Raw genomic sequence first — 22,977 nt, forward strand, 5'->3', positions numbered from 1 at the left:
CTACCACACAACCTCTTTTGTCTAGTCCCATTCCGTTAGTCACGCCACATAATCTCCATCCTAACAACTTTGAGTCTTTGATTGATTAATTGCATTATATGTCTGAGAACGAGAAGTACCTACTCTGTCATAGTCATCTCCAGAAATTAGTCAATGTTGCTGGAAGTTATTTAATCTCATTTTCCGTTGACAATCTATTTGTTTGTTTATACAAAATCCTAATATTTCCTATCATCTATCTAATTTCGATGTTAGATTACAGTCACAGATAATGATATTATCTACTACAGAGAAACCTAACTATCTTGGTAAAGAAATTTGAAATTTTACACGGTCTCTTCAATTAAGTTGCAGTTCTTATTAGTATCTATGTATGATGAAATATAGAAATTAATGTAAGACCCAAGAAATTCAGTCACACACAATAGTCAATAGAGAGACTACAAGACTGTACATAGTCGCTTAGAGATTTTTATCCAAAATATTTCCACAAAATAATAATTTTTTTTTTTTTGAAACAAAAAAAACTTGAGAACCTCTTTAGATACTGTAGAGACACCTATCAAGCTTTTGATGATTGATGATGTTATAAAAATTAGAACTTAAATGCAATATTGATAGATGTAACATATTAGTAGATTCACAGTCTACTTCCACTACAACACCTATTATGGAAATTCTTCCATCAAGCATTATCAACAATGAAGTCCATGAACCTTTAGTTGTTGATCCCTTAACCACGACACCCTAAGCTACTACAGTTGAGAGTCTCTTTCATTTTGCAGTCCTAGGAGCTGTGGATGAAGTTGAGATTGAGCTTGCTAGCTCGTTTAGCTTGATAAGGGTAGTAGAGAGACAAAACCTCCTATCAAATACCAAGATATGGAATGGAAGACGGTTCGAAGAAGGGGAAAACATGGCCGATGTGATCGTGGTTCTTATCACTAGCTAGTCTTCTAGTGCTTTATTGGATTTCTAGTCTCTTCCTTTGATGTTCTATAAACTTGAGATTATCTGTTTCATGAAACTTGTTTTATGCTAACTTTTCCAAATTATAAGACTTCTTGTCTTGTCTTGTAATAGTTATGTTTTTTTAAATTGAAAGTCTTTAGTCAAAAAAATATTAATAGATATAAAAGATAATAATATTTTATTGTTAAGATATTCAAGTGAGCATCCCCAGTTCCATTTATTGAGGTTGCTCCTAGGTGGGTCACATACATGATATACGTATTGGTGTCTCCATAGTGATCAATGAGATGCCCCAGTCCCTTCACATTCCCTCAATCCTCGCATTATTACTCGGCCTCTTAATTTCTCTTTCTCTGTTTTTCTTTTCCCTTTTTATTGTTTCTTTCTCCTTTTTCATAAAGTTAAACACCACAAAATAGGCAAGCTTTTGTTTTGCTTTGATATAATTTTTAAAGAGTTTTGATATATGAAAATTATTTGGAAAGTTACACAATACTAATTCAGTATTTCGATGAAAATCCCAAAATTAAGAAACCCCTAAATTCATCATTTTGATGCTTTATTTGTTACTAGGTAAAAATATTTATGGCAGTATATATATATGGCAGTAAGAAAAAGAACGTACTTGGACCTTTGAATATGGTACTTTATTATGTTGTCTCATGAAAGGGATTGTATGGAAAACAATAGACATATATAATTAAAATGTGAAAAAACTAAAGCCGTAAGCATCAAAATTAAAAATTGCAAACTCTTCTTTTTTCTAACAAAAAATATAATACTGTATCGACAATATTGTAAACCGTGTAGAACATTTCTCATGTAAAATTTCATTTTTTATAAATAAAATAATTTTGATAATAGAGTTGAGTTTGCTCTAAATCCATTTTATTTTTGCGTAAAAAAATAGAATGTTAAACAAAAATAAAATAAATATTTCATTTATAGAGTTAATTCATTTTTTACTCCATTATAAAATAAAAATAGAATAAGATTGAAATATTTTTTTTATCTTAAATTCTATTTTAAAATGAATTATGAAATAGAGTTGGAGATGCTTTAATGTACAACATTCATATACTGCTAATTAAGTTGAAGCAACATTATCTCGCTTCAGTAATACATCAATTACAACAACAAAAAAATCCTAGTAATAATAATTGTTTTTATCTTATTTTATTTTTGCCAAAAATTCCATATTTATTTTTATTAATTTATAACTAAGACCACATTTATTTTTTACATATAACAGAATAGACAAAAAAATACAAATCAAATAAAGTATTGTTTTATCTATCTTGTAGATTTCAATGAAAAATCTCGTTATATTTGCAAATCACAATTGCCTTTGAAATATATAAATGCATAATCTAAAAAATGAAATATTGTTTTTTCTTCAACACCTATCAATAACAAATTCATATAGTATCTTTTTTTGAAAAAAAATCATATAGTATCTACAGTTGGAAATGTAATCATGTAAATGCTAATCGGATCAAACCATTAATTGCTCTGGTTTTCTTATAGTACAAAGCAAGACTGATTATGACTGCGTGATGATAAAATTACTGGTGCATTTCAAATCAGCTTTATGCAAGTGTGGTTTTGTCTGGCCATCTGAAATAATGTACATTTTGGGTTTGCTTGAAGATCGGGAAAGTTGAGATCTATAGAAAACAACTTTTTTTTTTTTTTGAAACACCTATAGAAGTGATTTTACATAAGAAAGCATCTCGATGCTATCTAATGATTAATACGAAACTGTTATGTCGATTATTTTAGGAGGCTGAATTAGAAAGAAAAATGTTTATAAAGAACACAAAATGGAGCTTTTAACTAATTAATGCTACCAATCTAAACTAATATGAGGGGCTTGAATTTGGTTATAGCTCCTCAGCTACTAAGAAACGATGACACTGATGGAAGAAAACAAAGAAAATACAAGAGGTCCATTGATTTAAATAAAGCATCAAGAAAACTACTGAAAATACGATCCATGTTTTCATCTCGACGAAACTAGTCGAAGTTAAAAAAATAAAATAAAAAAGTGGTTGGTTACCTTTTTATTATAAAGTAGTCATATAGGTAAAAAAAAAAGCCGAGAAACCTCTTTGAAATCATCTCATCCCCACTGGACCCACAATCAACCATTATCACCTATTCCGTCCCCATTTGCACCTAAGAGCATCATTATCCATAGTTTCTTAAAAAGAGTTAAAAATTAAGAAACTGTTCTTAAAAATACTATTTTTTAGTTAAAAATTAAAAACAAATTTTTATATTTCCCTAAAAACCTTGTCCTAAAAAACTCTGATAATGATGCTCTAACGATTTCAAATTAAAAACACAAAGAAATGTCAACAATTTCTAAAGAAAAAGAAAAAAAAAACTTAAAGAGCTTCATCTTATTATATAAAGCTTGGTTCTTCAAAGTTGCTAATTAACATGATCGCGACACATGTCAATTATATATTTTAAGATTGTGACATGTGTTAATCTATCTCATAATTAAAAATATATATATCAAAAACGAATTTTATTAAAAAGTAATTAAAATATTATTTAATAGTAATTTTCCTTTTTTTTTAAATCCTAATCAAAAGATAATTAGAAAAAAATATTCGATAATAACTTTCCTTATAATATTGTGACATGTGTTTAAATATATAATAATTAAATATATATACAATAAGATAATAAAAACGAATTTTGATAAAAACTACTTTTAAAATTATTTAATAGTAAAATTTATTATTTTAATATTTAGTAGTAATTATTTTAGAAATTTTCTTTTTACAAAATCCTAAAAAAAATTGAAAACCATTTATTTAATAGAATTTTCCTTTTCTGAAAGTTTGGTTCTTCAAAATTTTTAATTAATAAGATCGCGACACATGAGAATTATATATTTTAAGAATGTGACATGTGTTAATCTATCTCATAATTATAAAAAATATATATATTAAAATATTAACAAAAAAAAATAATTAAAAAATAATTAAAATATTATTTAATTATAATTTCTCTTTTTTAAAATCATAATCAAATGATAATTGCAAAAGACTATTTGATAACAATTTTCCTTATAATATTGTGATATGTGTTTAAATATATAATAATTAAAAATATATATAATAACATAATAAAACGAATTTTGATAAAAACTAATTTTAAAAATTATTTAATAGTAAAAATATATATTTTAAAAATATTCAATAGTAATTATTTTAGAAATTTATTTTTCGAAAATCCTAAAAAAATATTTGAAAACAATTTATTTAATATAATTTTCCTTTTCTAAAGTTTTAATGAAAATATAATTATAAAATATTATATTGAGCTTGGTTCTTCAAAATTGCTAATTAACATGATTGTGACACATGTTACTTATATATATTTAGAAATGTATTATGTGTTAAACTATGTAATAATCAAAATATATATACTTAAATAATGAAAATGATATTTTTCTTAAAAAATAATTATAAATAGTATTTAATAGTCTTATTATTATTATTATTAATATTATTAATATTATTATTATTATTATTATTTTGTTAGTATTTTTATAAAAGGCTTGGTTTTTCAAAGTTGCTAATTTACATAATTGTGACAATGTTAGTTATATATTTGAAAATGTGATATGTGTTAAACTTTCTCATAACCAAAAATATATATATTAAAATAAAAAAAAACTATTTTTTATTAAAAATTAATTATAAATATTGTTTAATAGTCTTATTATTATTATTATTATTATTATTATTATTAGTATTATTATTATTATTATTATTATTATTATTATTATTATTATTATTATTATTATTATTACTATTGTTATTATTTATCATAGTGTTTGTTTTAAGAGATACTAAAGATAGAGAATTATAAAATATAAATATTAACTTTCCAGAAAAAATGTTAAACAAAAGCTAATCGTAAAATCCTACAAGTACAAAAAATTATTTAGTAAAAAATGAATAAAAATAACTTTTGAATAAATAATATTACTTTTTTAAAAGCCTAATTAAAATAAAATTTTAAAAGTACTCTTAGTATTGTCTTATAAGTAATTGACTTTCTTTTTTTAATAGATAATTTTGTATGTTAAAAAAGTATGACCAACAATAGCTACAAATATTCACATCTATATTTAGGTTTAAGCTACTACATATTTGTTTTACAAAACACAACTTTTCCTTGATACAACTCAATTTTTTATTATCCTTAATACATCTTATGATGCTAACATAATTTTATATTTTATGTTGTTATCGTACATGAGTATGTGTGAATATGATGAATATGTGTTTGTATGTATAAGACAAAATATATAAATAATAAACAGAATTTTTTCTGTTAAAAGCAAAATAGTTGTATAAAAATCTAAAAGAAAAATTAATTATAAAATAATTAATTTTCTTTCTAAAAGTCTAAATAAAATAAAAATATAAAAATAATCGTATTTTTCTTATAATTAACTAACTTTACTTTTTAATAATTTTGTGTTAAAAATATCTAAACCAAAATTAAATTCAAATATTTCACTTGATATGATTGTGACATGTGTCAATTAAAAAAATATTGTGAATGTGCCGATAAAAACTGTCATTATGTGAAAATAATTTAGTCTTTTCCTAAAATTCTAAATAAAAGAGATTTATAAAAAAAAACTTATTTTCTAATCTTAACTAATTAAGAATTTTTCTCTTTTTAAAAGAAATTCTCACCAGAGAGAGTTGTATAATTTCATTTAATAGTAATTTGTACTTATAAAAATTAATGACAAACCTGATAGTAAAAAAAAATATTTAGTTAACAAAAATTTGTAAAAAATATTAGTGATATTGGAAAAGATGAATTTTAAAAATGGCAACTTTTAAAAATAGTTAATATTTACTGGAAATAATTATTTGATAGAAATTTTATTTTTCTAAATCCTAGAAAAAAATATAATTGTAAAATATTATGTAATATTAATTTCCTTTTCTAAAATTTTAAAAAACTGTACAAGAATATTTGATAGTTTTTTTTTTCTTATTTATATAATAAATCCTAAAGAAAAAAAATTGTATCATATTTTTAAGTCCTAACCAAAAGAAAATTGTAAAAATATATTTGATAATATTTTTAAGAGAATATTTGATGATGAACATGATACAAAAAAATATTTAATTAACAAAAGAAGTGTAAAATTAGTATTGATACGAAATATAAATTTTATTTATTAATAACTTAAAATAATTATTTGATAGCAATTTTTTTTTTGAAATTCTACAGAGAAGATAATTGTAAAAGGTTATATGATAGTAAAATTTTTTTCTAAAATATTAAACAAAATTGTAAGAGTATTTAATATTATTTTTAATTGTAAATATAAACGAGATTTATAAAATAGATTTTTTTTATTTTTAAAAAAAATCCTAACAAAACAAAAATTAAAGAAATATTTAATAAAACATTAAATTATTATATAAGAACATGGATAATGTTGTCATTGACTCGATTAGTGTATTTGAATTTCATTTCTTTTTACTTTTCATTCAGTTTTTTATTTCGGGCTGTGTTCAGTTTAAATGTTTAGATATAGTATTTTATCTAATCCTAAGTACAAAGTTTAAAACAATTCATCTATGTACGACTATAAAATACAACTATTAACTTAAACTTATGTGTAAAAATGGATTTTGTTTATAAAATAAATCTCAAACAACATATGCAAAAAACAATCATAAAACTATAATAAAATTATTTATTATTTTAAAGTTTTTATTATATTAAAACATCACACAAAACCCGTTGCAACGCAACGGGCTCATATCTTGTTCTATATAATAAGCACACACTACTTCTCAGTACATCCACAATATCACATTGTCTCTTCTCTTATCGGGTTATCCCTATCACACTACACAACACATCATGGCTTTCTCCACTAGAAGCTCCCTCTTCTTCTTCTTTACAACACTTGTTCTTCTCTCCACTCAAATCAATGCAAGAGATAGCTACTTCTTTGACAAATTCCACCGAGAATCCCCCAAAGGCCAAAACGCTAACAATGTCCTCCCTCTCAAGACCATCCAGAAAACCACTGTAGAAGAATCCTTCCCCAACAAGAAAGACCAAGAACAAGATCCTACCTTTGTCCCCGAGTCTGAAAACGGCTATGGCTTATATGGTCACGAGACCACCTACAACAACAACAACAAGTACGATGAAAAGTTCAACGGTGAGACTTTCTCAACTCCAAGCCTGAGCGAGACCGAAGAGTCTTACAACAACTACGACGAGAAGTACCCCAAGAAGACGGAGAGCTACGATAACAACGAAGAGTTCAACAAAAAGTATGATGAACACGTTAAGGAAGAGTCTTTCTCTGAGAACAATGAAGACAAGAGAAGCTTCTACAACTCAAACGCTTACGGAACGGAGTTAGAACGTGAAACGCCGTACAAAGATTACAGCCACAATATGGAGAGACAAGGCATGAGTGACACAAGATTCATGGAGAAAGGTAACTACTACTACGACCTTTACAACGATAGAAACCACGGTCATTTCTACCGTAAGCCTCATCAGAAAAGCCATGCCGGCTATTATTCTTCTCCGGCGACCGAGAATAACTACGACCAGTCTTACAGCAACTACAACAACGAGGAGGAGAATAGCTTCAAGGATCCGTACAACTCTAAATGGGAGAAGAACATGATGAACGAACAGCCTGAGGAGTTCGCTGAGGAGCAAGGAGACCAGTTCAAGCCTTGATGAATAGTACACTCTTAAAAGTATTTTCTTTTATTTCAACTAAGTTATGTTACTTATGGTTGATTAGTCAAACAAAATCAGTACATTACAACAAATTAAAAGAGAAATGGGTTTTTGTGTGTTTTCAGTTGAAATGTGTTTGCTTTTGCATATTATATTCGGAGACAAGTGATTAAAGGGAGATTATATACTATTATGGTGCTACTTATTTTCTTATGTTAAATTAATCACTTTTTGGTTGTTTTGTAACAAATATATAATTTTGAAGGGACCAAACGTGACTGCTTTTAATGATTTATAATGGGGGACATGAAGATGCCCATTCCTCATTGCAGAAATGCAAAAGAGACACTAATTATTACCTGCACAACCAACATTTTAGTTTATGAGTCTAGAAAACATTTTAGTTTAGCACACAAAAACCGAGTGTGCCTCTGAATGTTAGTTGAGATGGATACATGAATAGTTATAAAAACTTGTACTCAATTACTGGTCATAAGGGTGTAATCCCAACTATAACGTCCTTTTACTACATAACTCAGCTTTAATTGGAAACTTTGTAAGAAATTAAACAGGTAGATCTGATTCTTATACAAATAAGAAACATGATTTTACAAATAGCTAACAAACAATCAAACACACAGAAACGCCAGAGTATCTCAACACTAATTTTTAATTAGGTTGTCGACCCGATAAGCTTTGGTTGCCACACTATTCGTGTTTCTGGTCTTCGTAGCAGTATGTATTGGAGTGAAAGTGTATTGTTTATACAATTAAAATCATTAAGCATCTTAAAATATATAATACGATTTTAGGTTAATGGTGATAAATGGCTGGAAAAGACAACATAAACGCCGTGACAAGGATACTTCATAGGCCAGCAATGAGAATCCACCTCTCGACGACGAGGAAAAGAAGACTTCCAATTCCGTTAATCACGGCCAACATAAAGGACAAAGTTAATTTCCCTTTTTCCTGATTTATTATTTATTCTACAGCTTTTTATAGAATCATCTCCTCTCATGTCCCTATATTTCATAACACAATCTCAAAAGGACCCTTTTGTTCTTTTAATTTTATATGTCAAACGAAAAATCATAAAATTAAAATGAAAACGTTAATATTTTTTATTTGATTTATACAATTTGATAAAAATATTTCAAAAATCCAAAAACGTTGTTTTCTATATTTTCGAAAAAATCGTCAAAATATAATTAAAAATGATTTTAAAATATTTTTTTTTGAATTTGAAAAGTATAGAATTTAAATATTTATCCATGGGTTCACTAATCCATAGGGGGGTTAAGGTTTAGTTTTGATAACCGGGAAAGATTTGATTTGAGAGTCTAGATTTTGATTAAAAAAAGAATTATGAAATAGGGGTATAAGAGACTCTAAGAACCCATAGGAGATTTGGCATTTTACATTTAGGGCACGCTAGAAGTTGGCTCCTTTTTATAACTGTAGAAACCCGACTAATCTTTGGTCGGATATTTTTTAATAAATTATTGAGTTATTTTATATAAATATTAATACTTTTATCTAATTTAACTGTTTTATTAAAATTTAACATATAGAGAAAATTAAACTATTCATATGAAAATATGTGTTAAAAATATCCTATGAGTTTCTAAAAAATTAAAATGACTTATGAACTTGTTTTTAGTCATGGAGTTTTGTAATAATACCAAAGTGTACACCATTTTGAATAATCCAAAAAAAAATTGATTTTGTAATAGTTAATTTATTAGCATATCGAAATGTCCCAAATACACATGTGTTAGGTTTTATATACATCCCATGATATATATATATATATATATATATATATATATATATATATATATATTTGTATATATTTATTTATTTATTTATGAATTATACATTATGGATATTCAGATCCACGGAAGTGGTCCAGACTACTTACGTATTGTCACGTGTCGGTTCTCTGTTGTCCTTTGCGATGCGTTAATTTTTCATTGGCCAAAACTCGAATCATGATAGCCGTATTAGGTTTTTTTCACAAGTTAATCACCACCAAACCACAAGTCCTGGTTATATAACATATACTAAGAGGCATTTTTATGAATTATATTTGTTAATATAATTTTTACTTGTAGCTAAATATTTCTTGTTACCCACAACATAGTTTTGTATTAACTAAAATATGTTTTTATAAAAACAATACGATAGATTAGATATATTTTTGTTGTTTTTATGAATAGAATAAAATATATATAACTCTTATAAAATAGTATATGGCTTGACATTAAAAAAATAGCTTATTATTTTATTACTTTTCAATCTGACACGTGTCACTTATCGAGCTAGTAACATTCATCAAGCTTACTGTAAGCGCAGCTGCACCAGATCCCTCCCTTTCACAAAACCCTACGCATAAGCCCTAAACTCTCTCGAAGAAGGGAAAAAAAACGAGAGACTCATCGAAGGACAGATCTCAAAAGTTCAATGTCAGCCGCCAGATCAGTCTTCCGCTCCGCCGCAAGCCGAGCATCCGCCGCGGCATCAAGATTCTCCACCGGACCCAAGCCTACGCCGTCATCTTCTCGGCCTGCGTTTCGGATGCCTAAACAGAGCCCTCTTTCAAACCGCATTTTCAGGTATATCCAGAGAACACTGACTCCATCGATTCGCTGCATTCTGATAGTATTTTTTATTCTTTGGGAATTGAAAGGTCTCCGGTTGAATTGAGCTGCTGCGTGGAGACGATGCTCCCTTACCACACGGCCACTGCTTCCGCTCTGCTCAATTCGATGCTCTCCGCTTCTCGCCGTGGTTGGATCGTCGAAGGTACCTCTCTCTCTTCCTATCGCGATTCTCTACTGTTGTCACTTTCTTGATTATAATAGTTTACTTGCTTAGTTGACTGATAATTGAAAATGCACGAACTAAGATTGATGTGAGTCTGTTTATGGGTCTAGATGAGACTGTACAAATCATTTTTTTTTCTTTCCTTTGTAGGTCTAGACGAGACTAGATGAAGATCTTTCAACAAAAAATGATGTGAGTCTGTTTATTATCCTCTAGTCTTAAGAGTTAGGTGTTTTTTACTTGATTTGCCGTCGTAGTTATAGATAAATGGAACCTTATTAGGCAATTCTTTTTCCTAGAGAAATTGGTTGATTCTGTGTGTTTGTTTGTTTGCATATGCTTGAAAACATTTGATATTTTTCTCTGAACCTCTCGAACTCGGAATCAGTGTAGTAAGAATCACACTGATGCAATTGTATTCACTCAGATTGCAATGATGATGTATGATGAATTACTGAGGAGAGGTCAGCGATGCATGCAGTCTTAAGCCAAAGGTGGTGCTGACATGAAACTTTTATTCGTGACTTTCTTGAACATGTTCTTATAGGACAGTCTAAAGATAGAAATTTGATAAGTGATAATTAAACTGAGTTGCTTCTCTTAGGACATAAGATTTTTATCTCTTTCTTTTGTTTTTTCACATGTGTCAAATGTGTCTAATGTAGTGCATGTATCTGTTTGTTTCTGTTGTGTTGTAGATGGATGACTCTCCTTCTCACCGTTGCAGTAAACTGGAAGATTTGTTTAAGAGTTCTAAAACCACTTTTCTTAAACCATAACAACAGATGCATATGTTTTTTTTTTTGCTGTTACTTTATAAAAGATCCACTTGAATTGTTGAATCAGGCTCCTTCATTCCACCGCCTTGTATTGTAGGTCGTTGTAGTTTGTTGGTATCCGAATCTATTTATCATTGATGAATAATTAATAGCTTCAATCGTAATAATTTATTTCCCAACAATTCTTATAAACATCTTGCTAATTATTTCTTGAAAGCTCATAATGTTTTACGGGATGCGTTAATTTACTGTTTAGACAAATCTTGTGATTCTTTAAAACCGAATAGAGAGATAAGGTTTATAAAGTCGAATAAAACAAACAGTGTCAGTCTCAGTCATATTAACTAAACATTGCCGACCATTATGAGCCGGAAGTTGCAAAGCCGAAACATCACATGTGACGAGCGTAGAGTCTAGAAGGCCAATTAGATAGTAACCGATCTATCTCCTTGATTTCGGTGAATGGACTTGGGTACGAATGAGAAACGTAAATTTGGGAATCATGATCTACGTAACGTACGTTACATGGGAGTTACCATAATCACCTTTTTGTTCCGAATACAAATCTTTCAACTCCCATGATCCCATCCCTCGTCATAATTGCCGTTTTGTCTCATTCCCTAGATTCTACAGTCTAGTCCAAGTACATTTTCTTGTAGGAAGGAGATAACTTCGATTATTGCACCGTACCATAAAATAACAAGGCTAAATATTCACGTGCTTTACATAACTGTACTGTATTTCCTAATTCCTTTAGCAGATATAAAACTGAAATTAATTAAGTTAGTATCGAGTTTATTGCCATCAATTATCCACCAATATATCCGGCTTATATTTCACAACATCATCATAATAGTGCATGCAGAATCTTTACTTCTAAAAGTGTATCATCATATCAATACACAAATAATTCGGTAAATCATGAAATTATGGAAATGATTACGCGCACTCATGCACAGATACACACACGTTAAATGCAATTAAAAAAATCAAAATAATTGAGCAACTTTGAAATAAAGAGAGAAGAAAAAGGCAGTAAGAAAGTTGAAAAGAACACTTTTGATTGTTTTCACACTATCTTTCTCTTGCTTTCTTGCATCAAAGGCTATTCAACAGTGATCTCAACTCCCTCTTCTTCCTCTTCAAATCTCAGACATGCTCCTTTCTCACTCCTCTCATTCTCTGTCCACCTCTCCTCATGGGATACCTCTCTTGCAATGGTGAATCCGCAGTTTCCATCTGCGATCCATACAACTGTAATCCTCGCCGCTCAAAGAAACGTCCTCAATCCACGCTCCGTGTTTTCAAATACGACGAACTCGCCGCCGCTACAAACGGCTTCTCCGCCGGTAACTTCCTCGGGAAAGGCAGCCACGGGAGAGTTTACAAGGCCGTTCTCGACGGCGGGAAGCTTCTCGCCGCCGTCAAACGAACCACGATCGCTAGCGTGAGCCAGGTGGACAATGAGATCGAGATTCTCTCGCGTGTGCGTCACCGTTACATGGTCAACTTAATCGGTTACTGCGTTGACCAACGGAGGAAGACGAAGCTGTTGGTCGTCGAGTACATGCCTAACGGCACGCTTCATGATCACTTGCACTCTCGTAGCTCGTTAGCTCCACCTCTAAGCTGGAACCGGAGAATCAAACACGCGCTTCAGATCGCGTCTGCAGTCCACGCTCTTCACTCCGCGGAGACTCCCGTTATCCACCGCGACATTAAATCGTCGAACATTCTCATCGACGGCGACGGAAACGCGAGACTAGCCGATTTCGGATTGGCGTTGATCGGAAACGTGGACGATGAGCGACTGAAAGCCACGCCGCCGGCGGGAACGATGGGATATTTGGATCCGTCGTACTTGGCGCCGGCGGATCTAACGGCTAAGAGCGACGTGTTCAGCTTCGGGATACTGTTGTTTGAGATTGTTAGCGGTAGAGACGCCATTGATTTGAAATACAGTCCGCCGTGTATCGTCGACTGGGCGGTGCCTCTGGTTAAACGCGGCGAGTACGGAGCGATTTGCGATTTGAAAATGAGGAACCGTCCGAGTTCCGCCGTGATCAGGGGATTGGTTGTTATGGCGGCGAGGTGCGTGCGATCGACGGCGGAGAAACGGCCAGATATGTTAGAGGTTGTGGAGTGTTTGAAAACGGTGCGGAAGATGTCTCAGGAGTCTCCGGTTTGGAATCGGTTACGGCGGAGAAGTGAAGACAAATCGGAAAACGTTTTCGTTAGTGAAGAAAAGGAAGAGAACATCAATGTGAGGATAGTGAGAGGCGGGAGCAAGAAGAAGATGAGCAAGGTATCCAGCGTGATGACTGAGGACGATACAGTCCCGGAGAAGGCGGTTTCTCCGGCACAGTTTCGCCGTCGGAACCGTGTGCTGAGATCGAGATCAGTTGGTGCGATGGGTGGAGCGAGAGTTGGACCGGTTCCAATCGACGTCGTTGGGGATAATACGTTGGTTACAACGATCAGAGTTCTGGTGGAGCGGGAAAGAGCGGCGATGATGAAGCTGAGCAAGTCGAGGTCGGTGGGGATTGTACGTAGTCATAAAACGGTGTCGTTGAAGCTTTATTGATTGTTAACGAAAGTCAGCAATTTGCCAGGCAATCTGTTTGACTCTTGTCAGATTTGTTTTCCACATTTTTCCAGTTTTTATTGTATTTGATTTTCAATAAAAATACCAAGTGGTTGTTGCTTCGAATTTTCAAGAAATGACCGAACATAAAGTCAAAAAGGAGCATGGTATAGACTTGAACATTATAGTCGAACAGAAAAATAAGTTGAAATGTTTAATATTCACACTGGATATATTTCTTTTCCAATAAAACACAGTTACATTAGAAAAAAACTCTTGGTATCGTTGATGAAAGGTTATTATACTAGTTGGTATTATTAACTATATCATTTTTTTGAACCACTATTAACTTTACAATTTAACAAAGCAAAGTGAAAGAGTAGAAACTCATGGTGCATAGTTAGATCTACGCCAATGGGATGATATAATAGATGCCTTCAACCACTAGGAGGCTAGGCAATCCGGGTTTAGGAAGTATTTGTGTTTTGCTTTGTATGTCACGAGTATTAATTTTTTGATTTGATTTGGTTCGGAAAAATACGGATATCCAGAAAATCGAATATCCAGAAAATAAATAGAGATTTGTGGATATTTACGAATACTTACGAATATCTCATTCGTTTTAATGAATACAAATAATCTTGAAAATTTGAACAAAATTGTTTCATAAAATGTTTTTTTGCATGATATATAAAATAAAAATTAAAAGAGATAGTGAAACCACATATTTTGTAAATTTGAAACTTAGTTAACAATTATAACAAGATAAAAGTTAATAAAAAAGTTATAATTATCATAAGTTTTTCTTATGTAATACTTTAGTATAAGAAATAATGTGAATAGAAATTTTCAAATCATATGTTAGAATAATAATTATATAAATTATATATTTTTTAAGATATATATGTATTTATATATTGCCGGATCAACGGATATTTGCTTCCCAAAATTTTAATATTTGTGATTTACTTTGATTTTAATAGATATTGATTTTTAGTATTTATTTTGTTTCGAAAGTTTACGGATATCCATCGAAACGAATAACGAACCAAATCAAATTTAATGGATAAAATATCTAGTCCTGACCACTAGGCCAAGGCTCTTCTTTTGACCAAACCAGAGTGAACATAATTCCTTGTGACTTAATGAGACCTCAACAACATTGATGAGCTCGTACTCCACAAACGACAGATGGTTAGCCTCATTTTGTTCAAGAACATATCTATTTTGCTAAAAAAATATGAACGTTCCATATATTAATTAGTAGCTTGGTCCAAGCTGGAACGAAAGCCCCAATCTACAGTTGTGGGGGGGGGGGGGGGGGGGGGGGGGGGGGGGGCAGGTGTAGCTGAAGAGTAGTGGTGACTTGTTGATCATCTCACCTTGAGCATATCTATCTTTGCATTCCGCATTACCTGGCTTCAGCAGATCCACTGAACCACAAAAAAATAAGCAGAAGACTTATTATTATCTAAATACAATTTTCATGTGTAATTCAAAAGGTAGCCACCAGATTACGAATATGACAAGCAGGGCAAGGGATTTATTAGGCAAATAGATAGCGTAGACAGGAAGTAATCAAAGTTGTAACCTTATTAAGGTCAACCATTAAAAAAAAGAGCTACAAACAACAATTAAACTTGACATAAGGCCGTTACAAATGTTTTTGTATCCAAATGTAGCATCATAATCCCAAAACTTAAGAAATGATACAACTTTGATTATATATCTTTTTAGCATAAGCTTCCAATTTCAGGGACAAAACCAGTTGCTTTTGCTAGTAACACTAAATCCATACGTTGTAGCCTACTTAAAACACACACAACACCTGTTGAGGAGAACCACAAAACAAATAATATTCATGTAAAATAGTGAATTCAACAAATATACATAACAATGATATACATTTACATCAACAGATTGAATAAATCTTTTCACAAACCCAAACAACACCTGATGAGATAACCACATAACCTAATCCACAAACTGAAAACCTGCAAAAATCCAACACGAAGCACTAACTTGTGTTCCCCTGTCCTTAGACCAGCGAATCTTCAGACTTAACAGTGAGCAGTGAATACTTAGCTTTGATTGAGATCTTCCCTGCCTCAATACAAAGCTTAGCACCAGTCACAACCCAATACCCAGGTGGTACTTCCGGACCTCTCCCCACCTCCTTCATATCCACAAGACTCAGCAGCTTCGGTTTCACAGGAGGCGATGGCCCTTTAGGATAAACAGCCGAGTTTATATCGATCTTAGACACTGGCTTCGCCGTTGCCTGGTTTGGACCTAACCCCGTGCTTAGCCTCGTACTAATCATGGAGAAAACACCAGATTTTCTTGAGATTGACAAGAGATTATCCCATGTTGATTTACGTGTAACAGCTGAAGCAACTAAAGAGAAACCAAGCCTCAGGAACAGAACTTTCCTCATCCCTATTCCTTTAACTTCTAACCATGCTTTGGTTACAATGGAAGCAGCTTCATCCGACCGTGCTCCATTGTACTGAACCGGGAAAGTGCAAACGTGTGAGAAGATTCCCCATTTCACAGCTTCATAAAAGCCTTTCTCTGATGGTTCATCGATGGGTTCATAAGTGTCGTCGTGTGAGAGGTGGAGACTTGGAGGACACGTAGAGAGGTGTTGCAAGTGGATTGCTAGATGATCTCCTTTCTTCCCCTCAAGGAATAAACGTAGTCCCGTTACTGGTCTCTCACCGGAATCAACCTATAAAACAGTTTTTTTTTGTGAGATTGAAAGTTTAAAAAAATGAATACAAGTTTATTTATAATGTACCTTTGATGTGTTGACATATAGTTTTGGACCCATCAAAGAGAACTGTAAGGACGGAGAGCTTTGTTTTCTGCGGCGTAGTCCAAGGGGGAGGTCTCCGTACACCGGAGCCCATTGGCGTGGAAGCTGAAACTCAAGAAACTGTTGCAACTCTTCTATCGGTGGCTTATCTACAACGTTTTATACAAACTCGTTACACCTAAATGAACCGCTGAGTAACTAAGATGCAAAAGATTAAGAGCACCAAGATGCTTACATCTAAGATATAAGTTCACAGCGTGACTAAGAAACCCTGTTCCTGGGAGACCACTCAAGAGTGAAGTTATGGGAACAAAGCACATGGATATAGCGTTGGGTGATTGTGATATTGTTGAGAGCCATCGATCATGACTTTGCCCCATATCAACACCTCCTCTTCTTATACAAATGCTCACTATATCCTGCAAGATGCAACAGTATATTCTTTTAGAAATTTCTCATCTTTAAGCTCAAAAAGAAGTAGTGGTGAGAAGACGCGTACCTCGTTTTTAGAGCGAAAGATCACAGGACGACTAACCGAGGAACCAAACTGTCCAGGAAACCCCCACTGGTTAGGACTCTCCTCCTACAAAACCATTAGAAACATTAATGTTTTTTTTTCTGAATGATTTTTTTTTCAGGAAGTTCAGGGCGAAGCCTGTAATCCCCCTAGACCCGAAACAACAACATGTAATATTAGTTTCGTCCCAACGGTCAGCCAGAATCATTTCTAGTTGAGCTAACGACTTACAACTCTATCATGCCTGTTAATTTCTTTTACCTTTGGGGTTCCGGAGTAAGCATCAGCAGGAGAGACACTATCAACTGCAAATCTCTTATCACCCAACTGCTTCAACAGCTTCTGGACCTCACCAGGCTCATGATTCGAATTACGCAGCTGCTTCATATGAACCACATCTTTACCTCCCATAGTCACACCAACAACTACATGAGTACCATACTTCTCAATAAACCTGTTAAAACATCCAAAAAAAAAAATCATACTCCAAACTTGCTTCTCCCCTAAACCAACACTTAAAGTAAAAAAACATACATACCCAGCAAGTGCAACAGAGTCCCAAGAAGAAGGAACCTCACGCTTCACTTCATCACGCAGCGTCACCTGCGACCTAACGAGCTCTACACTGTACAAGCTAATAAACCATCCATCATAAGAAAGCGTCTTCACCGAGCTCGCATCTTTCTGCCAACCTTCTTTCAGTTCAAACATGGTATTGAACATCCCAGACGGGATCTTGCCCGAAAGAGACATGCCCTGATTGAACTTCTCCGACATCTACACAATAGCCAAAATCAAAATAAGGTCGTTAGCTCAACTGAAAAAGTTCCTGTTCATTGTGTTAGAGGTCCCAAGTTCGACCAACCACTGCAAGGAAAATAATATTATATTATGTGGTTTAGGGGATTACTTGCTTGAACCCCAAACCTCCTAATATTAGAAATAATTTTTAAAAAAACTTGTGAAGGAAGAGAAGGAACCGAACCTGGTTAAAAGAGAGTATGTCGGAGCGGAAACGAGTGCGTTCGCCTTTATCACACTTAATCGAGCTCGAGACGTTACTGACGACGACCCCACCCGGGAAAACCAGGTCTCGGTTCCGGTTCGGGTCGATTTCGACGAGTCTTGACCCGCCGGGTGTGGACTTACAAGCGGAGAGACGGACGTCAGAGGAGAGATCGTAGCCTAGTCCGATCACGGATACTGCTTTCTCGGCGGCGGATTGAGCGTCGAGACGTGAGATGTTGAACGCCATAGAGGAGAGAGAGACAGAGGAAGAAAGTTCAAAAGATTGTGGCGAGTGGAGAAGAAGAAGAGGAGCGAAGGCATTGAAGTGGTCAACGGCTTTAAGCTTGTTTTGTAATATTTAGTCAACACGCCATTGCTTTGACTTTGCGGTTATAGGTTTGAATCCTTCGTATCAAAAGTGTGAAATCGGAATAGTTTATTATTTTGTTGAAAGGGAAATGATTTTTTTTTTTACTTTGATTTTTTGAGATTTTGACCGTTGTTTAATAGCGAATTAGCAACTATGCTCATTTTATTTAATTTTTATATAAGGTAGATGGTATTTGACTAGCTTTATATGCTTTTTTTCTACCCAACGAAATTAATGGTTGTTATCAGCATATGTCACTCATTAGTTAGTTTAACTGTGTAACTTAATGTGTTTATATGCTTTTTCAACTTCATATTATTGTGTTAGTTGATTTGATTAATTATGAGAACTTCAATTCAGAAATTTTGTGCCAAAATTTAGAATGATTGTTAGATACTGCAAGTGAAGTAGACATTTATGTCATCTAAAGTATATACAGTTGTTAACTTGTTATCATGATTAAATAGATATATGAATATGTTAAAAAAAATCAATCATTATGATAAATATTTAGATGTTTCTTGTTTGGTAAAATAATATTTAGATGGTCGAATTGGGTGTAGAAGACATTTACTACTTCAACTTTTGTCTATGATTGTTAAAACTGTTAACCATGTTGTATATTATTTTCGAAGATAAAACAAAAAAATGGTGGTAGAAACCTTTTTACGAAAATTTTACTTATGAAACAAAAATAGTTGTATACGTTTTGTTCTTTCTACCTTCTCTTTTCATTTATTTTTACATCTACAACACATAAAACTACAACGAATATGTCTGTCCCAAATTCTACCACAAATAATTTACATCTACAACTCACAAATCATCCTCTTAGTATAAACTGGTCAACTTCTATTTGGATTTAAACTATTTTTCTTAGGAAATCCACCATTCAAACACCACTTCCTCTCTCTAACGGTAGTTACATTTTTATATTATAATTCACAGTATCGATTTATATCCTTAAATCAGATTTTTATGTTCTTTAATACTTTATTCTGTTTACTGATTAGAGAACTAAAATATATTCTATTTTAGAGTTCTTTTGAAAATGCATGAAAATTATATATGTAGTGGAATGAAGATAATATAATTTAAAACTGAAGATGTCGCAAATATAATTTTAGCAACATATAGATGTGTGTTTAAGTTAGACCTTTCTTTTGGTAAAACAGTTAAGTTGTAAGTCTTACACCTTACGTGTAGTATCCGTTGATAAATGAAATTGTGTAAGGTGTCCACAACGAAACATCAGAATGAAATGCCATGAGTGGCCGTGATGGTGAATATGAGCCAAGGCGTACTCCTAGCTACATTTTTGCTAAAATTTGGGGCATACTCCTAGCTTCTGTGGACATTTACAAATAGATCAAATGTTGTGACATACTTGATATTAAACCTGTAACATGACATTTTGTTTGCATGACTTTTTTCCACAGTGCAAGGCTGTGAGGCAGAGAGAGAGACCTTTCATAATTGATTTAATACTTTATTTCAATTTTAAGATTTTGTCATACGTACATTCATTTTGTCTTGTATACTTGGGTACACCATAGTTGGTAACTTAGTATATATAGAAAAATGATGTTCAAAAAAAAAAAAGTATATATAGAAAAAATGCAAGTTTATATCAGCTTAATATTGTTGAGAGAGCGTTTAAGAGAGAGAAACCAGATCTGTGTGAAACCCTAAGCCGGTGGCCGCCGCATCTCGCGGTCGCCGGAGTTAGTATTAAAATCGTTTGTTTTTTCATGTTTGCTCACGGATCCTTTCTTCTCCTCCCTTTAAAGTTGTTTGCTTTGTCCATTTTCGCTTCAGATCAGTTTGATGAGCTTTTGGTTTTCAGATCTGTTGAAACTTTGGTAGATCTATGGGCGTGGAGCGGTTATTTCGGTGGTGTTCAAGGGTTCACCTGTGTCCGGTCTCCGTCTGCGTCTCTGATCAAAGTAAGGTTTCAAGCTTTGTGGTTCTCCTGTGATGTGGTGGCTGTTCCTCAGCCTGTTTGGAGTGGTTCTGCGACAGTTTGAGAGGGTTGAACCCGGTGAATCTATCTTGGATTTTGGAGACGGTCTTAACTAATCTTTGATTTAGCAACGGTATAGCAGTGTCGTGATTGTGTGTGGTGAGCAAGAGAAGGTCACGGTCCTTGAGATGAAGATGGTTTCAGGTTACCTCTTTATCTCCTGGTTACGAATGTCCCTCCTTTGCACCTTGAATAAATGTTCTTCCTGGATATTTTTAGTCTCTGTTTTCCTCTATGGCTTCGTATGGTGAAGCAACATAGCGAGGTTGAGGCGTAGAGATATCCAGATGAAGGTGCGGTCGAGGTGGAGCTTATCTTGGATTGTGTCGCTTCACGGATTGTGCCTTGGTGTAGGCGTTGTGTTTCGGTAGTTGTCATCATGAACAAGTGGTTCAGATGAGGTTTTGTTGGTTCTGGCGTTGTCATTGTGAACTTGGGGTTCAAATGAAGTATCTGCTCTGTTGCGTTGCGTGCTATCTCGCCTAGTTCATGGCAAGAAATCCGGCTGCTCATAGATTATTAAGTTCTTATCTTTTCTATCTAATATTGATTTGTGTGTGGGTTTGTTGTAGGAGTTTAGGATTTTGTTTATGTCTCAGCTGTTCATGTGTCACCCATGTGTTTGGGTTTTAGATCCCTGTCTTTTGGGTTTAGCTTCCGGGGAGGTCTATGTGTTCCGCCGGCTTCAGTGTATCCTTCTTATGTTATCTATGAAATTTCAGATGGAAAAAAAAAAATATAGAAAAAATGCAACTTGCCAAAGAATCAACAAAGACGGAAATTGCATTTTTCACACGTTATTCGTCACATGTATGGAACACAGTAAGGACGTTAGACTAGATATAGGGTTTGACATATTTTTCTAAACGTTGGTTTCCATTTCCGATTTTCTTTTTTAAACAAGAAAACACACACAAGTTTTGCAGTGTTTTATTTTCAGTGTAATGATTATAACTTATATCTAACTTCCTCCCTGTTAAAAAAAAAGAAAGAAAAAAAAGCAGTTTGTGTATATCATTCTACAATAACTTATCGTTAATGTGTATATTCAATCAACAATCTGTTAGAAAGATTAAATTTTTTGATGGCATTTGAGTGACAATAATTCTTTTTTTTTTTTTTTTTTTGGTAAAATGTTAAATATTATACCAATTTTTGTTTTTGACAGAAGTTACAAGAGATGACAAGTAGCAGAAAATGAAAAAACAACACCAAAACACACTACATACAGCAGCAAGGATTGGACCAAACAACAACACATCCCAAGCAGTAAAACAGTTTAATAACGAGACAATGTCGAACCTAAAACTCCAGAACTAGATGAGAACCGGTCAGTTACCGCGAGCTACCGAGAGAAGGGCGCCCTCAAACCCTGAATGCAACGGTTCCTACAGCTTCCAACCGAAAACTCAAAGCGAACTACAGCAGAGAATCCGATCACGAACCCCAAAGCAGGCAAGGAAGAAGAGACCACCGGCGGTACGAGGAAGAGCCGAAGACAGACGATACCGTCGTTCAGTAGTTTGCGCCAGAGATTACCGCCTCTTTTACATTCTACCGGGACCGTGTACACCCATTTAACCACAACCCTTATAGAGAAGATGGATCGGTAGCCGGACAACTCCTCCGGAAGAGACAAAACCAACACCAAATCTCGGAGGCCGGAGCCTAACTATTGCACCAAGAGATACACTCGAGCTGAAGCCACTGTCCGTACACAAGCCAAGCCGGTGCGATTATTTGAGAAGAGATGATGGCGGGACAGGCCACATCGCCATCACCACTATGATTTGAGGGGTGAAGAACCACACGACAGCCAAAACAGAAGCTTGAGCACGCCAGGGACCAGACACCAACGTGATGCCACTGGGGAGCTCGGGATGATTGGACCGTCGTCACAACCACCAAAGATACCCACACACAACCAATACCGGAGAACACAACACTAGTTCCTCAAACAGAGTGGAGAGAACTCGAGCTACCTTTGCCGGTGAGCTCTAGAACCCTAACTCCACACGCAACCTCGCCTACCACCGGACGCTACACCGGAGAGACGAGACCGACGAGGAGTTAGACGGCGCTGCACTCGCCTCCATCTCAGAGAAGCTTCTCTAGGTCACGGGAAAATGACCGGAAGCCCAAAATCAGACAGAGGAGGACTACGTCGGAGGAATCAGCCGTCCTCTAGCCATTCCCACCGCCGAAAACCCCAGATCTAAGCTTGAGCGACCAGATCTGTAACCAAGACGAAGCAGCTCCCTCAGCCGCAGAACAACGCAGAGCACAGAGGAGAGAAGAGCCTACAACAT

The 22,977-nt window shown here is 33.8% G+C and overlaps 4 protein-coding genes and 1 long non-coding RNA gene across 10 annotated transcripts; 4 read left to right on the forward strand and 1 right to left on the reverse strand.

The window, feature by feature from the left end:
- Nucleotides 1–3,974: 3,974 nt before the first annotated feature.
- LOC117127423 lies at nt 3,975–5,103 on the forward strand. Its single transcript, XR_004450434.1, has 2 exons — nt 3,975–4,743; nt 4,826–5,103. It is a non-coding gene; the product is annotated as an uncharacterized LOC117127423 (long non-coding RNA).
- Nucleotides 5,104–6,817: 1,714 nt separating this feature from the next.
- Nucleotides 6,818–7,980, forward strand: LOC103835325 (protein E6). Its single transcript, XM_009111478.3, has one exon. It carries the CDS (start codon nt 6,895–6,897, stop codon nt 7,735–7,737), a length of 843 nt encoding a protein of 280 aa, XP_009109726.1. The 5' UTR covers nt 6,818–6,894; the 3' UTR covers nt 7,738–7,980.
- Nucleotides 7,981–10,103: 2,123 nt separating this feature from the next.
- LOC103835326 (protein NUCLEAR FUSION DEFECTIVE 6, chloroplastic/mitochondrial) lies at nt 10,104–11,517 on the forward strand. Of its 6 annotated transcripts, none has more exons than XR_626652.3 (5): nt 10,104–10,358; nt 10,433–10,548; nt 10,720–10,761; nt 10,997–11,063; nt 11,268–11,512. XR_626652.3 is itself a non-coding variant. In XM_009111479.2 (4 exons), the coding sequence occupies exons 1-3, from the start codon at nt 10,207–10,209 to the stop codon at nt 11,014–11,016; spliced, it is 288 nt and encodes a 95-aa protein (XP_009109727.1). In that variant the 5' UTR covers nt 10,104–10,206; the 3' UTR covers nt 11,017–11,063; nt 11,268–11,515. The 6 variants fall into 6 exon arrangements, 4 of the variants coding, with proteins under 4 accessions (XP_009109727.1, XP_009109728.1, XP_018509143.1 ...); XR_004450070.1 differs by having other exon boundaries at nt 10,997–11,060; nt 11,266–11,512; XM_009111479.2 differs by lacking the exon at nt 10,720–10,761 and having other exon boundaries at nt 11,268–11,515.
- A 239-nt stretch (nt 11,518–11,756) lies between these two features.
- Nucleotides 11,757–14,060, forward strand: LOC103835327 (serine/threonine-protein kinase-like protein At1g28390). The gene has a single exon (XM_009111482.3). It carries the CDS (start codon nt 12,547–12,549, stop codon nt 13,930–13,932), a length of 1,386 nt encoding a protein of 461 aa, XP_009109730.1. The 5' UTR covers nt 11,757–12,546; the 3' UTR covers nt 13,933–14,060.
- A 1,708-nt stretch (nt 14,061–15,768) lies between these two features.
- LOC103835328 (MACPF domain-containing protein NSL1) lies at nt 15,769–20,932 on the reverse strand. The gene is made up of 7 exons (XM_009111483.3): nt 18,253–20,932; nt 17,806–18,044; nt 17,529–17,721; nt 17,250–17,333; nt 16,986–17,169; nt 16,733–16,899; nt 15,769–16,663 (listed from the first exon to the last, which is right to left on the reverse strand). Exons 1-7 carry the CDS (start codon nt 18,520–18,522, stop codon nt 15,971–15,973), a joined length of 1,830 nt encoding a protein of 609 aa, XP_009109731.1. The 5' UTR covers nt 18,523–20,932; the 3' UTR covers nt 15,769–15,970.
- Nucleotides 20,933–22,977: the final 2,045 nt, after the last annotated feature.

Source organism: Brassica rapa, chromosome A08, assembly GCF_000309985.2.
Source record: "Brassica rapa cultivar Chiifu-401-42 chromosome A08, CAAS_Brap_v3.01, whole genome shotgun sequence".
In the NCBI taxonomy this organism is placed as follows: domain Eukaryota; kingdom Viridiplantae; phylum Streptophyta; class Magnoliopsida; order Brassicales; family Brassicaceae; genus Brassica; species Brassica rapa.